The following is a 13,285-nucleotide window of genomic DNA, read 5'->3' on the forward strand; positions in this document are numbered from 1 at the left end:
TACCGCTTCATAGGGCTTTCAGCCCTCTCTAAGCGGTTTACAGAGTCAGCATGTTTCCCCCAACAACAATCCGGGTCCTCATTTTACCCACCTCGGAAGGATGGAAGGCTGAGTCAACCTTGAGCCAGTGAGATTTGAACAGCCCAACTGCAGAACTGCAGTCAGCTGAAGTAGCCTGCAGTGCTGCACTCTAACCACTGCGCCACCTCGGCTATAGAATATAGAATAGAATATAGAATTGAATAGAATATAGAATAGAATAGAATATAGAATAGAATATAGAATAGAATATAGAATAGAATATAGAATAGAATATAGAATAGAATATAGAATAGAATATAGAATAGAATATAGAATAGAATATAGAATAGAATATAGAATAGAATATAGAATAGAATATAGAATAGAATATAGAATAGAATATAGAATAGAATATAGAATAGAATATAGAATAGCAATAGCAATAGCAATAGCAGTTAGACTTATATACCGCTTCATAGGGCTTTCAGCCCTCTCTAAGCAGTTTACAGAGTCAGCATATTTCCCCCAACAACAATCCGGGTCCTCATTTTACCCACCTCGGAAGGACGGAAGGCTGAGTCAACCTTGAGCCGGTGAGATTTGAACCGCCGAACTGCAGAACTGCAGTCAGCTGAAGTAGCCTGCAGTGCTGCATTTAACCACTGCGCCACCTCGGAGGCTGACCAGGGCTGACCAGGGAGGCTGAAAGGATAACCTTCCTTGAAAGCTGGATGGGATGAGAAGCACCTGGCCACCTTGGGAGATGGAGAGAGATCTTGGCTTGCTTTGATTACCAAAGGAAATCCATTATTATTATTATTATTATTATTATTATTATTATTATTATTATTATTAATTAAATTTATAGGCCGCCCAATCCCGCAGGACTCTGGGCAGCTTACAAAAGGAAAAGGAAAAGGAAAAAAAAAGAAGAAAAAAGGAAAATAAAAAATGATTTAAAATTCACAACACGCATACGTTCTAATCGGGGCTGGACCTCAACAGTTAGGTCAACAGCCCCAGGCCTGCTGGAACAGCCAGGTTTTAACAGCCTTCCTGAAGGCCATGATTGTGGGTAAGGTCCGGACCTCTGGGGGTAGCTGGTTCCAAATGGTCGGAGCAGCCACAGAGAAGGCTCTCCTCCAGGGGCCCGCCAGCCGGCACTGACTGGCTGACGGCGTCCGAAGGAGGCCCACCCTGTGGGATCTTATCGGCCATTGGAAGGTATGTGGCAGTAGGCGGTCTCGCAGATACGCTGGTTCTAAGCCATGTAGGGCTTTAAAGGTAAATCCATGGCCCTCCATTGCAAAACCAAGATGGAAGGTGTCCATCAACACCCTTGAAAAAGCAGTTGAGATCTTCCAAAGGACTTGAGTTTTGAGATATCTCCCCTCCCCCCCAAAAAACAGGATTCCTGGGTTGTGTAATGGGATCATCCCAAGGGCAGGGCTAAAATATGACCCTTTGGGGTGATAGCAGGATAGTTGGAAGACAATCTTTGCTCCATGAATTCTTGTGTCTTGTTTGACCCAAAAGTTGCTTCTTGTTGTAGTGTTCAGTCCCATGTGGAGTTGGCCAGAAGACGCGGGATGTGAAATGTGTCAGCAACCTTGGAGATGTTGTTGATGACGAGGAGTGCAACATGAAGCTACGGCCCGATGACATTGAGAATTGTGACATGGGGCCCTGTGCCAAGAGCTGGTTCCTTACGGAATGGAGTGATCGGGTAAGGTTGGGTGTTTTCATCCTGTTTAATCGGAGTTTGCTCAGGCAAAGCAGAGCAACTTAGCAGAGAGGGGAGAAACTTTCTCCATTGATGATCGAAGTCCAATGTTTGGTCACACTCATCTTAAGACAGTGTTTCTCAACCTTGTCAACTTGAAGATGTCCGGACTTCAACTCCCAGAATTCCCCAGCCAGCGAATGCTGGCTGGGGAATTCTGGGAGTTGAAGTCCAGACATCTTCAAGTTGACAAGGTTGAGAAACACTGTCTTAAAAGAATAATAAGAAGAATAGTATTACACAAATAGCAGTACATATTCATATTGTAGTTTCTGGAAAGTCTTCAAAGGACGCCTGTTTTTCTAACTTTATCCCTCAGATGTGCGCCAATTTCGTTTGAAATCCTTCTTGCTGTTTTGAAATTGACTTTTTTGGTCATTGCAACTGTTGGTGCAATGAAAGCTTTCATAGAGTGGTTGTTTTAAAGATGCTACTGGTTTTTGGTCCAGCCCATCTTTCCAAATCTGGGTTGGTTGGTTTCCATTTCCCAATCTTGGGGTGGGGTGGGGGAAACCAGTGAAAGGACTTCCCCAGGATTTTCTTCCTTGGGGATTCACTTCAATGGGAAGCCAGGAAGCTTGCAATGATCAGAAACATCTAGTTCACACCTTCCCCTGGTCACCAAAGATATTCCAGGACACCCCCCCCCCATTGATAGTCGGTAATATTCCCTAGTCTTCTGAAAGAGATTCCAGCAGGGAATTCTCTTTCCCCAAGATCAGGGGTCTCCCAACTAGGCAACTTGGGGACTTCAACTCCCAGCTTTCCACAGCCAGCCACGAAGTGTTGAAGTCCACATGTCTTCAAGTTGCCAAATTGGGAGAGCCCTGCTCAAAAGATATGGAAGATACTTGTTTCTGGAGAAGACCACAGTGAACAGCTTCCACCTTGGTCATCACCACCTCTATCTTGGCACCCTCCTTTTCCCAAGGAATCTTAGAGGTGATCGTGAGTGATTGTAGAGAAGATCTCTCTCTTGGGGGAACCAAGCTGATTTCTACTGACTTTCATCTCAATAAAGCTGTAATTCTTCCAATTGGCCAGATGGTCGTAGCTCCACGCATGCCAGAATCTCTGCGCTCCACCAACCTCTTTCTCAAGGCTGAAGCTCGGAGGTGTAATTCCCGTCTCTTTTCTCATTTCGCAAAGTATTTTTTTTCTTTAAGGTTTATTTATTTACCTTGACATGGGAATGGATTCCTCTTTAGTGATTTATTGGAATCCATATGAGAAGGGGGGAAAAAAAGGCATTATTCCCGCCCCAAAGAGTGAAGCATAAATAAATGCACAAAAGCATCTTTGGATTAAACCCAACACTGTTATAAATCCAACCACATCAATGAAAAGATTAGCTGGCACTTTTCTTCCTCTTTCTTGTCCAACCAGCTTTTGTTCTTCCACATTTTTAAACCTGTGACTTAATTTTTTTTTTCTTTTTACATCGGACAATGGCTTGATTGCTGTTTGCACACGATGTAGCAAATCATTTTGATTGGATCCGATCTTTTTATATCTGATTTTGAAGGATCTAAGAGAGCTTAGGAGATGGTTTCAGATGGATGCCATTCTGAAGACAGATGTCCTCAACAGAGGATTACAATTTGAGCCCATTTCTGTTGCAAAGCGAGACAGTTCGTTTTTTTTTTTTGCCATTTTACGACCTCTCTTGTCACCATTGTTAAGTGAATCGCTACAGCAGTTAAGTTAGTAACATGGTTGCTGAGTGAATCAGGCTTCTCCATTGATTTTGCCTGTCAGAAGGTTGGAAAAGAGGATCTCGTGATGCCAGGGACACTGAAACCATCCTAAGCACATGCCAGTTGCCAAGGGTATGAATTTTGTGACTGTCAGGATGCTGCAACCATCATAGAGCGAGTCATATCACTTTTTTCAGTGCTGTTGTAATTTTGAATGGTCACTAAATGGCCTAGAACTACCTGTTAAGCAGCATTTTTTTAAAAAAAATAGAATAGAATAGAATAGAATAGAATAACAGTTGGAAGGGACCTTAGAGATCTTCTAGTCCAGCCCCATGTTTAGGCAGGAAACCCTACACCACTTCAGACAAGATGTTGGTTTTCCAACGTCTTCTTAAAAACTTCCAGTGTTGGAGCATTTACAACTTTAATCAATCAATCAGTCAGTCAGTCAATCAGTCAATCAATCCACCATTGAGTCAGGCAATTGGAATAGAGCTGGAACTGGAAGGGACCTTGGAGGTCTTCTAGTCCAACCCCCTGCTTGGGCAGGAAACCCTACACCACTTCAGACAAATGGTTATCCATCCAATCTCTTAAAAACTTCCAGTGTTGGAGCATTTACAACTTCTGGAGGCAAATTGTTCCACTGATTAATTGTTCTCACTGTCAGGAAATTTCTCCTTAGCTCTATGTAGCTTCTCTCCTTGATTAGTTTCCACCCATTGCTTCTTGTCCTGCCTTCAGGTGCTTTGGAGAATAGCTTGACCCCCTCTTCTTTGTGGCAACCCCTGAGATGTTGGAAGACTGCTATCATGTCTCCCCCTAGTCCTTCTTTTCATCAAACTAGACATACCCAGTTCCTGCAACCGTTCTTCATATATGTTTGAGCCTCCAGTCCCCTAATCCTCTTTGTTGCTTTTCTCTGCACTCTTTCGAGAGTCTCCACATCTTTTCTACATCTTTTTTTTTAACCTATGTAGCAATAACGGAGATGATGATGGTCCTTGGCCCAAAAGACAGGTTGTAAATAATTTTCCAAATTATTATTGTTTTAACTCTATGGCCTATTTTGAGTTCCAAAGTGCTCATTTTCCCCTAAGTTCTCCATCTCTTTGTTAGGAAGGAATCAGATTTGAAAGCAACCCTGCCTGGGCTGTGATACTTTCGTAATATTAACGCTTTCCAAATGCCGGGCCCTTCAAATCACAGGATTGAGGTTTTCACAGCTGTCTCCGTGGCGAGAGTGACATTTGGATCACCTTGTGGCCGATGGGATGACCCAGATACCATTCCAACCCTTTGCTCCTTTGCTTAAGAAAGCAGTTTCTGAATTAATTTCTACTTGCAAACAAAACTAATTCGCTTATTTATATTGGGCAGGAAAGTGAAGAACCGAAATAAAACAAATTAAATTGCCGGTCAATTTAGGTGCGACCCAGATCTCCGCTCTTCGTCTCTTGGCTGGCCAGTCTTTTCCCAAGAATGTGCTTCTTTTGATTTTAATTTTAAAGTGGTGGGGGGGAGATAGAAGTTGAGGGCCAAGGAATATTTGAGTCCAAAGTCTTCCACCGAAGCCCTTTGAATTCTTTCGGAGCCGTAAATTCGATATTGAAATCTCAGCCGGCAGGGCGGCTTCGGTCTGTATATTCTCATTTGGCATTGCGTCTGAAACTGGATCCGTAGATGCTGGCCTCGCCTGTAGCCGTTTGAAACAGAGCAGAGGGGGGATTCTTATCGGGAAACTTCACCCAACGGGGTCTCCAGGTCTTTGTCTTGGAGGGGGCCGGGGGGAGGAAGGAGCCAGGAAAAGGAAAAACATCTTTTTGCAGGGGCGAAACAAAACACGCCCTAAAATAAAGTGAGGTTTTTCGTACTTTTCTTTTCTTTTCTCAGGGCCGCACGCAGAGAGTATATATTTTTTCTCATGGGGTTCTCCCCTCTTCATGAACTCAAAACCAGCTTGAAAGTTCCAGCACCTCCATCACTGAATTTTACCACCCCATAGAAACTAGTTTTTCAATACCAGATCAATAATCCACCTCCTCCCCCCAATTAGCAATAGCAGTAGCAATAGCAGTAGACTTATATACCGCTTCATAGGCCTTTCAGGCCTCTCTAAGCGGTTTACAGAGAGTCAGCATATTGCCCCCAACAATCTGGGTCCTCATTTTACCCACCTCGGAAGGATGGAAGGCTGAGTCAACCCTGAGCCGGTGAGATTTGAACCGCTGACCTGCTGATCTAGCAGTAGCCTGCAGTGCTGCTTTTAACCACTGCGCCACCTTGGCTCAATTCCTCTTCCACGTCTCCTCTTTTTCCTCCCCTTCCCCTCCTTCTCCTCCCCTTCCTTCCTTCCTTCCTCCCTTCCCTCCCTTTTCCCCTTCCTTCATTCCTTCCTCCCTTCCCTTCCCTCCATTTCCCCCTTCCTTCCTTATTTCCTCCCTTCCCTTCTCTTTCCTTCCTTTTCCTCTTCCTTCATCCCTCTCTCCCTTCTCTTCCCTCCCCTTCCTTTTCCCCTTCCTTCTTCCCTCCCCTCCCCTTCTCTTTCCTCCCCTCCCTTTCCCCTTCCTTCCTTCCTTCCTCCCTTCCCTCCCTTTTCCCCTTCCTTCTTTCCTCCCTTCCCTCCCTTTTCCCCTTCCTTCATTCCTTCCTTCCTCCCCCTTCTCTTCCCTTCCATTCTCTTCCCTCCCCTTCCTTCCCTTTCCTGCCTTCCTCCCTCCCTTCCTTATTTCCTCCCTTCCCTGCCCTTCCTTTCTCTTTCCTTCCTTTTCCCCTTCCTTCATCCCTCCCTCCCTTCTCTTCCCTCCCCTTCCTTTTCCCCTTCCTTCCTTCCTCCATCCCTCCCTGCTTTCCATCCCCTCTTCTTTCTTTCTTTCTTTCTTTCTTTCTTTCCTTCCTTCCTTCCATTCTTCCTTCCTTCCCCGCCCTTCCTCTTTCTTTCTTTCCCTCCTTCCTCCATCCTTCCTTCCCCTCCCCTCCTCTTTCTCTCTCTTTCCTTCCTTCCTCCTTTCCCCTCATTCCCCTTCCCTTTCCCCTTCCTTCTCCCCTCCCCTCCCCTTCCCCTAATGAAATTATCTGTGTGTGTGTGTGTGTGTGTGTGTGTGTGGCTGTGGGTGTTGTGTGCAGTTGCCAAATGCCAAAAATTGGCACATGCAGCCCAGCCTGTAACGAAACGCTTACTTGGGGCTTTCTTTCCATGTGAAACATAATATAAATGTTCGTGACTGTTTTTAAATTCAATTATGCACAGATCTTTCGGCGCATGGTTTTTCTTTATTTTCAACCATCCATTCCCCTGCTTCCCCCACCCCTCCTCTAAAAGAGTCAGATACGAATTCCTGCCTGTCTGCGTTTGCCTTCCAAGGTGATGGACAGGAGGAAGGGGAAGGAAGGAAGGAAGGAAGAGAAGCCAAGAGGGGGAGAGGATCTAGGTACGACGCGTGCAAAGAATATGCACCTGATTGAAAACACTCGGGAGGTTCTGGGAGGTTCGGAATACGCAAGGTGTTGCATTCACAGAGGGGGGGAAAACAGGCAGATTTTTCGTCCCATTGTTAGGACCCCCATCTTTTGCCACCCCCACCCCATGGATGCCCCCCAAAATCTTTGCATGTTTGTTTGTGTGCATGAGAAAGTTCTTTGCAATTGGAGATTGTCCATCCGCCGGCCAGTGTCGACTGGCGACTACCCGGAGGAGAGCCTTCTCTGTGGCTGCTCCGACCCTCTGGAACGAACTCCCCGTGGAGATTCGAACCCTCACCACCCTCCAGGCCTTCCGCAAGGCTGTTCCGACAGGCGTGGGCTAAAGACTCGTTGCCCCACTCGAATGGTATGACTGTTGTGCTTTTAACTGTGTATGGTTTTATGTTTTTTTGGGGGGGGGGGGGGTTATTTGTTTGTATTTCCCCTCCCTTGAGTTGTGAGCCGCCCTGAGTCCCCTCAGGGAAAAGGGCGGCATATAAATAAATTAAAACTAAACTAAACTAAACTTTAAAGTTTTTAATTTTCAAGAAAGGTTTTTTTTTTTTTAAAAAAGAGACAGAAAGTTCTTTGCATTTCATACCGTCCGTGGAACTCCGCCTTCTGCAAACGCCAGCCCGGTTCAATTTCCTAAAGTGTCTTCCTATTTTATCTGCCAGGGTGAAGGAAAATAGCAATAGCAATAGTTACGATCCTTCCCCTGTCTTTTTTTTTTTCATCCCAACAGTGCTCGGCAGAATGTGGCTCCGGTGTCCGAACCCGTTCCGTGGTCTGCATGACCAACCACATCAGCAGTTTGCCCCTGGAGGGTTGCGGGCACAACAGACCCATGGAAAGCACCCCTTGCGACAACGGGCCTTGTCTGGGGAAAGTCGAGTGGTTTGCTGGTAGCTGGACTCAGGTACCTTTCATGCATGGATGCGATGTATTTCCAGAACCTTCTTTAGCCGGAGAGGGCACGGTGGCTCAGGGGTTAAAGACACTGATCTTGACAGCCCGGGTTCGAGGCCCGAGAGCCGCACAGTGGGGGCGATATGTTGACTCTGTAAACCGCTTAGAGAGGGCTGAAAGCCCTATGAAGCGGTATATAAGTCGAACTGCTAAGTGCTGTAGGGTTTCCTGCCTAGGCAGGGGGTTGGACTAGAAGACCTCCAAGGTCCCTTCCAACTCTGTTATTCCACTCTATTCTATTCTGCTCTGTTCTATTCTTATCTGGAATGGCTTGCCTAGAGCAGTGTTTCCCAACCTTGTCAACTTGAAGATGTCCGGACTTCAACTCCCAGAATTCCCCAGCCAGCGAATGCTGGCTGGGGAATTCTGGGAGTTGAAGTCCAGACATCTTCAAGTTGACAAGGTTGGGAAACACTGGCCTAGAGCACCAACTGAGGTTTGTCACAAAGCCATGATGTAAGAAAGGCCTTGCAACCCCCTCCCCCCACCCCAGAGCAGGTGGGAAGAAGAGAGGATAGCTAGATTGCTCTTTCATCCATCCTTAATGCTGTGCGGTCTTAAGAACATCTGCAGTGCAGATGTGGTAGAACCTAGCCAGATTTTCCTGCTTGCCTTATCACGGGGAGATGGAAGGGGCCCGTTTGAGGACTCATCTGTTACTGATTTCTCGGCTGAGGGGGTGGGAGAGTAGCCCCTTTCCCCACTTCTCGTTCTGGTCCTACAGTTCTGAAGGCACCTCAGAAGATCCTGGTGAAACACAAGCCGTGATAAACATCTCTGGGTTTCAACAAGGCAGGTAACAAAAATCCACAGAGCCGGAAATAAAGATATGGCTACACATGTCGACTTTCCATACCCAAAAGGTGAAGTCGGAGCCGTGAGTTCTATTCCTGCAATATGTCTTCAGATAGTCCTCAGGTTATGATCATTCAAGTTGGTGATGGGGATTATTCAAAGTAGAGCCAAAATTGGTCCTTTGAGTTCTGGACATCCTGCCATCCTGGCATCCCCTGTTTATTGTGAGCCGCCCGGAGTCCTTCGGGAGTGGGCGGCATACAAAACCAATAAACTCAACTCAACTCAACTGAAGTCCACAAGCCTTCAAGTTGCCAAGGTTGGACATCCCTGTTTTTACTCGAGTACCATGGCAAGGTCAGAAGGAAGATCCTACAATCATAGTTGAGAATACCAGGAGGAAAGAAGGAGTAGGGGGAGAGACATGATAGCAGTGCTCCAATATCTCAGGGGCTGCCCCAAAGAAGAGGGAGTCAAGCTATTCTCCAAAGCACCTGAGGGCAGGACAAGAAGCGATGGGTGGAAACTCAACAAGGAGAGAAGCAACCTAAAACTAATTTAATCAATGGAACGACTTGCCTCCAGAAGTTGTGAATGCCCTAACACTGGAAGTTTTTAAGAAGATGTTGGATGTCCATTGGTCTGAAGTGGTGTAGGGTTTCCTGCCTAGGCAAAGAATTTGACTAGAAGACCTCCAAGGTCCCTTCTAGCTCTATTCTGATTGATTGATTGTTCTCTAACAATCCAAAGAAGAGGAAGTCAACCTATTCTCCAAAACACCAGAAGCAGAAAAAGAAGCAATGGGTGGAAACTAATTGAGGAGAGAAGCAACTTAGAACTAAGGAGAAATTTGCTGACAGTTAAGAACAATTAATCAGTGGAACAGAAGTTGCCTCCAGAAGTTGTGAATGCTACAACACTGGAAGTTTTTAAGAAGAGGTTGGATAACCATTTGTCTGGAATGGTATATAAGTTTTCCTGCTTGAGCAGGGGGTTGGACTAGAAGACCTCCGAGGTCCCTTCCAACTCTGTTATTCTATATTCTGCTCCTTTAATCCAAAGAAGAACGTGGTAGAGCATTGCAAAAGCTTTTCTCCAGCAGTCTGCACCCCCCCCCCCACTTATCTCACATTCTTCTAATCCGACCTTGAGACTCCATGCTTACTAAGATGCTGTAAATATGTGCAAAATCAAGAGATGTGAAGGGATTTGAAGCCAGTAGTTTTTCAAGGGGGAGGACAGGGGAAAAACACACCTCCGTGATTTATAACTTGTTATCGGGCACTTTCCCAAAAAAATTTGCAAACAGTCCTTATCTCCGTTAGAAAGTCTGGAGCCACCTTGTGATCAAAGAGACAGTTGACCCAATCAAAAACGAATTCCAACAAACTTTGATGTGTGAAATTTTTTCTCATGCGCCTATTAGACATACAGATGCCCCGATTTAGTTCCCTTGCATTGGTCCGTAGTTTTCAGGGCTCAAAATCTTCTTATAACTGAAGCCTTCTCCTCCCCACTTACTTCTCAGTTTAAAACAAAAAAAAAACTTCTCTCCTTTGCTCCCAGAAAATGCTTTTCGAAAGCAGATCTAAATTTGAGGGTCAGTGAATTATGTAAACGGACATTCATCGTGGAAATATTAAACGGGAAAGTTCACAGGAAATCCAAACTACGAAATTGTTATAATAATGTTGGATTTCCATTATCAAACTTACGATCAATTCCTTTTTGGGTTTCATTTATATCCCGTTTTTCCACCAGCAACCGCAATGCAATTCTCGGTGACATGTCTAAAATTACATTCAAAAGGGCTCTAATTTCTCTCAACACCATGTCCTGTATTTTTTGTGCACTATCACAATTCCACCACATAGTTTATATGTCCCAACCTCTATCTTGCACTTCCAACAAATATTTGTATATTTACCATCTATTTGATTTAATTCCCGTGGTGTTAAGTATCACCCTGAGGTGAGTTGCTAATTTTTTTTACTACCCTGTTTGGGCATGCGCGCAAAGCTTCTTGTACATGGCAAAAACCCAACCTGGTACCACCTCCATATCACTTTATGTGGCGCAGTGGTTAGGGTGCAGTAGTGGCAGGCCACTTCAGCTGACTGTTATCTGCAGTTCAGCGGTTCAAATCTCACCGGTTCAAGGTTGACTCAGCCTTCCATCCTTCCGAGGTGGATGCAATGAGGACCCGGATTGTTGTTGGGGGCAATATGTTGACTCTGTAAACCGCTTAGAGAGGCCTGAAAGCCCTATGAAGCGGTATATAAGTCTAACTGCTATTGCTATTGCTATATCAATTTTCCTTAACTCTAACTGAGATATTCTTATATATTCTTCTATTCCAAATATTTTTCCAATCTTTCATTTATTTCTCCCAAATCTGATTTCCCACCTGTTGCTTCTTCCCCCAAACCAGAAAGATCCAGGACAGGAAGTCCTCTAATTGACAACAGTTACTTTAGTGATGGTTCGAAGTCACCATGGCATGGAAAAAAATGACGTATGACTGTTTTTCGCAGTTATGACCATTGCAGCATTCCCGTGGTCATGTGATAAAAATTTGAACCCTTGGCAACTGACTCGTATTTATGACGGAGTGCCACTTTTGAGAGCTTCTGACTAGCAAAGTCAGCAGATTCAGTTAACAACCATGTGTCCAACTTAACACCTGCAGAGATTCGCTTAGCGACTCCGGCAAGAAAGGTCATAAAAATGGGCAAAATTCATTTAGCAACTGTCTTGCATAGCAGTGGACATTTTGGGCTCATCTATGATCGCTATGGGAACGCGGTGGCTCAGTGGCTAAGGCGCGGAGGTCGTCGATCAGAAAGGTCGGCAGTTTGGCAGTTCGAATCCCTAGCGCCGCGTAACGGAGGGAGCTCCCGTGACTTGTCCAGCTTCCGCCAACCTAGCAGTTCAAAAGCACGTAAAAAAATGCAAGTAGAAAAATAGGGACCACCTTTGGTGGGAAGGGAACAGGTTCCGTGCGCCTTTGGCGTTGAGTCATGCCAGCCACATGACCACGGAGATGTCTTCGGGCAGCGCTGGCTCGTCGGCTTTGAAACGGAGATGAGCACCGCCCCCTAGAGTCGGGAATGACTACCACATACAAGCGAGGGGAACCTTTACCGATGATTGTTAAGGATTATCTGTCATCGTTAGCCCCGATCTCCCTGAGCATGCAATTGACATTTGTAGATTCTCCGGATGGCAAGTTTGCACAATGGATTTTAGTCGGTACTGATCAAACAGTTCCTCCCTTCCATTTTTTTCTCTAGTAACGTTGGCGATACTCACACTTTACACTTTGCTTAGCACCAGCAAGTCATTCCCACCCCACAAATGTTTTTTTCCTGAAAATCAAACACGACTTTTGCATAGCTAACTGCTCCCCTAAGAGTTAACTTGCTCCGAGACCCACAATTTACAATGTTGTTAACAGGAGTTATGTTTGAACTCCAGACATCCATGTTTGAGTTTTAGCTATAAATCTATCCACTAGCCCCAGGCCTCTAATTTATTTCTCCAAGGTAATAAATTCTTCAGGAATAGGCACCCGGGAATATTTAAAACCCACAAGACTTTAAATTCTCCTTTTGTTTGTTATAATCTCTTCCTCTGCCACAGATGGGCACATGCTGATATCCTTGGACTGGAAAAGCATAGAAAATGACCCAAAAAGCCCTGTTGTCGTATTGAAAGCAGATGAGAGCCCTTTCGAAACAGCTTTATTAAAACTGTGCAGCTTAGTTGCTGGTTTATGATCGCCGGTGTCCCCCGTTGAAAAATAGAGATCGTAATTTATGAACCCTCACATCGGGATAAATACGTTGAAGCCTTTCCTGCATGACAGAAATAACGATGGCTTGAAAGGCTACTCAGATAAATCTCGGCTCAAACTCCATCAATCACCTGATTGGTATTCAACAAAAAGGGAAAAGAGAAAAAAAAGGAGCTCAAATATTGGAACAAGAGTTGAATCTGTGGGCCCAGGAAATTGGAACAAGTCAACCTTGGCAACTTTACATCTTGTGGACTTCAACTCCCAGGATTCTGGCTGGCTGAGGAATTCTGGGAGTTGAAGTCCACACAGCTGCAAAATTGCCAAGGTTGGAGACCCCTGGTCTACAAAGAGAGTCCAGCTGAGCGTTGCTGGCTGAGGAATTCTGGGAGTTGAAGTCCACACATCTGCAAAATTGCCAAGGTGGGAGACCTCAGAGGTAAAGGACAAAGCTAAGCTTGATAGAAGCGCGTCAAGGTTTCTATGGATACAGAAATAGATTTCGGTGACTTGATTAAATGCTTTCTTTGAGGAGCAAAATCTGATGCAGTAGTCCATTAATCAACTTTCTCTTGCACGTATCCACTTACCCAAAAAGAAAAATCCTCATATTTTTCATGGAAACCAGTAGCTGATTGAAGCTTTTTTTTTTTAAATCAAAGACACGTAGATCAATAATAGCAGAATTCTGGAACAGCAAAGAAACTCAGGGGCTCCCAATGGCATCCATGACTTTTAAGGATGCTCTACTTAAAATTC

General features: G+C 45.0%; 1 protein-coding gene across 2 annotated transcripts in view; it reads left to right on the plus strand.

The window, feature by feature from the left end:
- The window catches only part of THSD4 (thrombospondin type 1 domain containing 4), a 179,498-nt gene that overhangs the window by 156,883 nt on the left and 9,330 nt on the right, over positions 1–13,285 (plus strand). For both annotated transcript variants that reach the window (XM_087703985.1, XM_087703986.1), the window contains 2 exons: positions 1,574–1,747; positions 7,712–7,885. In XM_087703985.1, the coding sequence (XP_087560111.1) occupies positions 1,574–1,747; positions 7,712–7,885 (348 nt within the window). The remainder of the gene's footprint in view (positions 1–1,573; positions 1,748–7,711; positions 7,886–13,285) is intronic.

This window comes from Thamnophis sirtalis, unplaced genomic scaffold (genome assembly GCF_051295495.1).
Source record: "Thamnophis sirtalis isolate CommonGarterSnake01/CBP01778 unplaced genomic scaffold, rThaSir2_p1.2 scaffold_2, whole genome shotgun sequence".
In the NCBI taxonomy this organism is placed as follows: domain Eukaryota; kingdom Metazoa; phylum Chordata; class Lepidosauria; order Squamata; family Natricidae; genus Thamnophis; species Thamnophis sirtalis.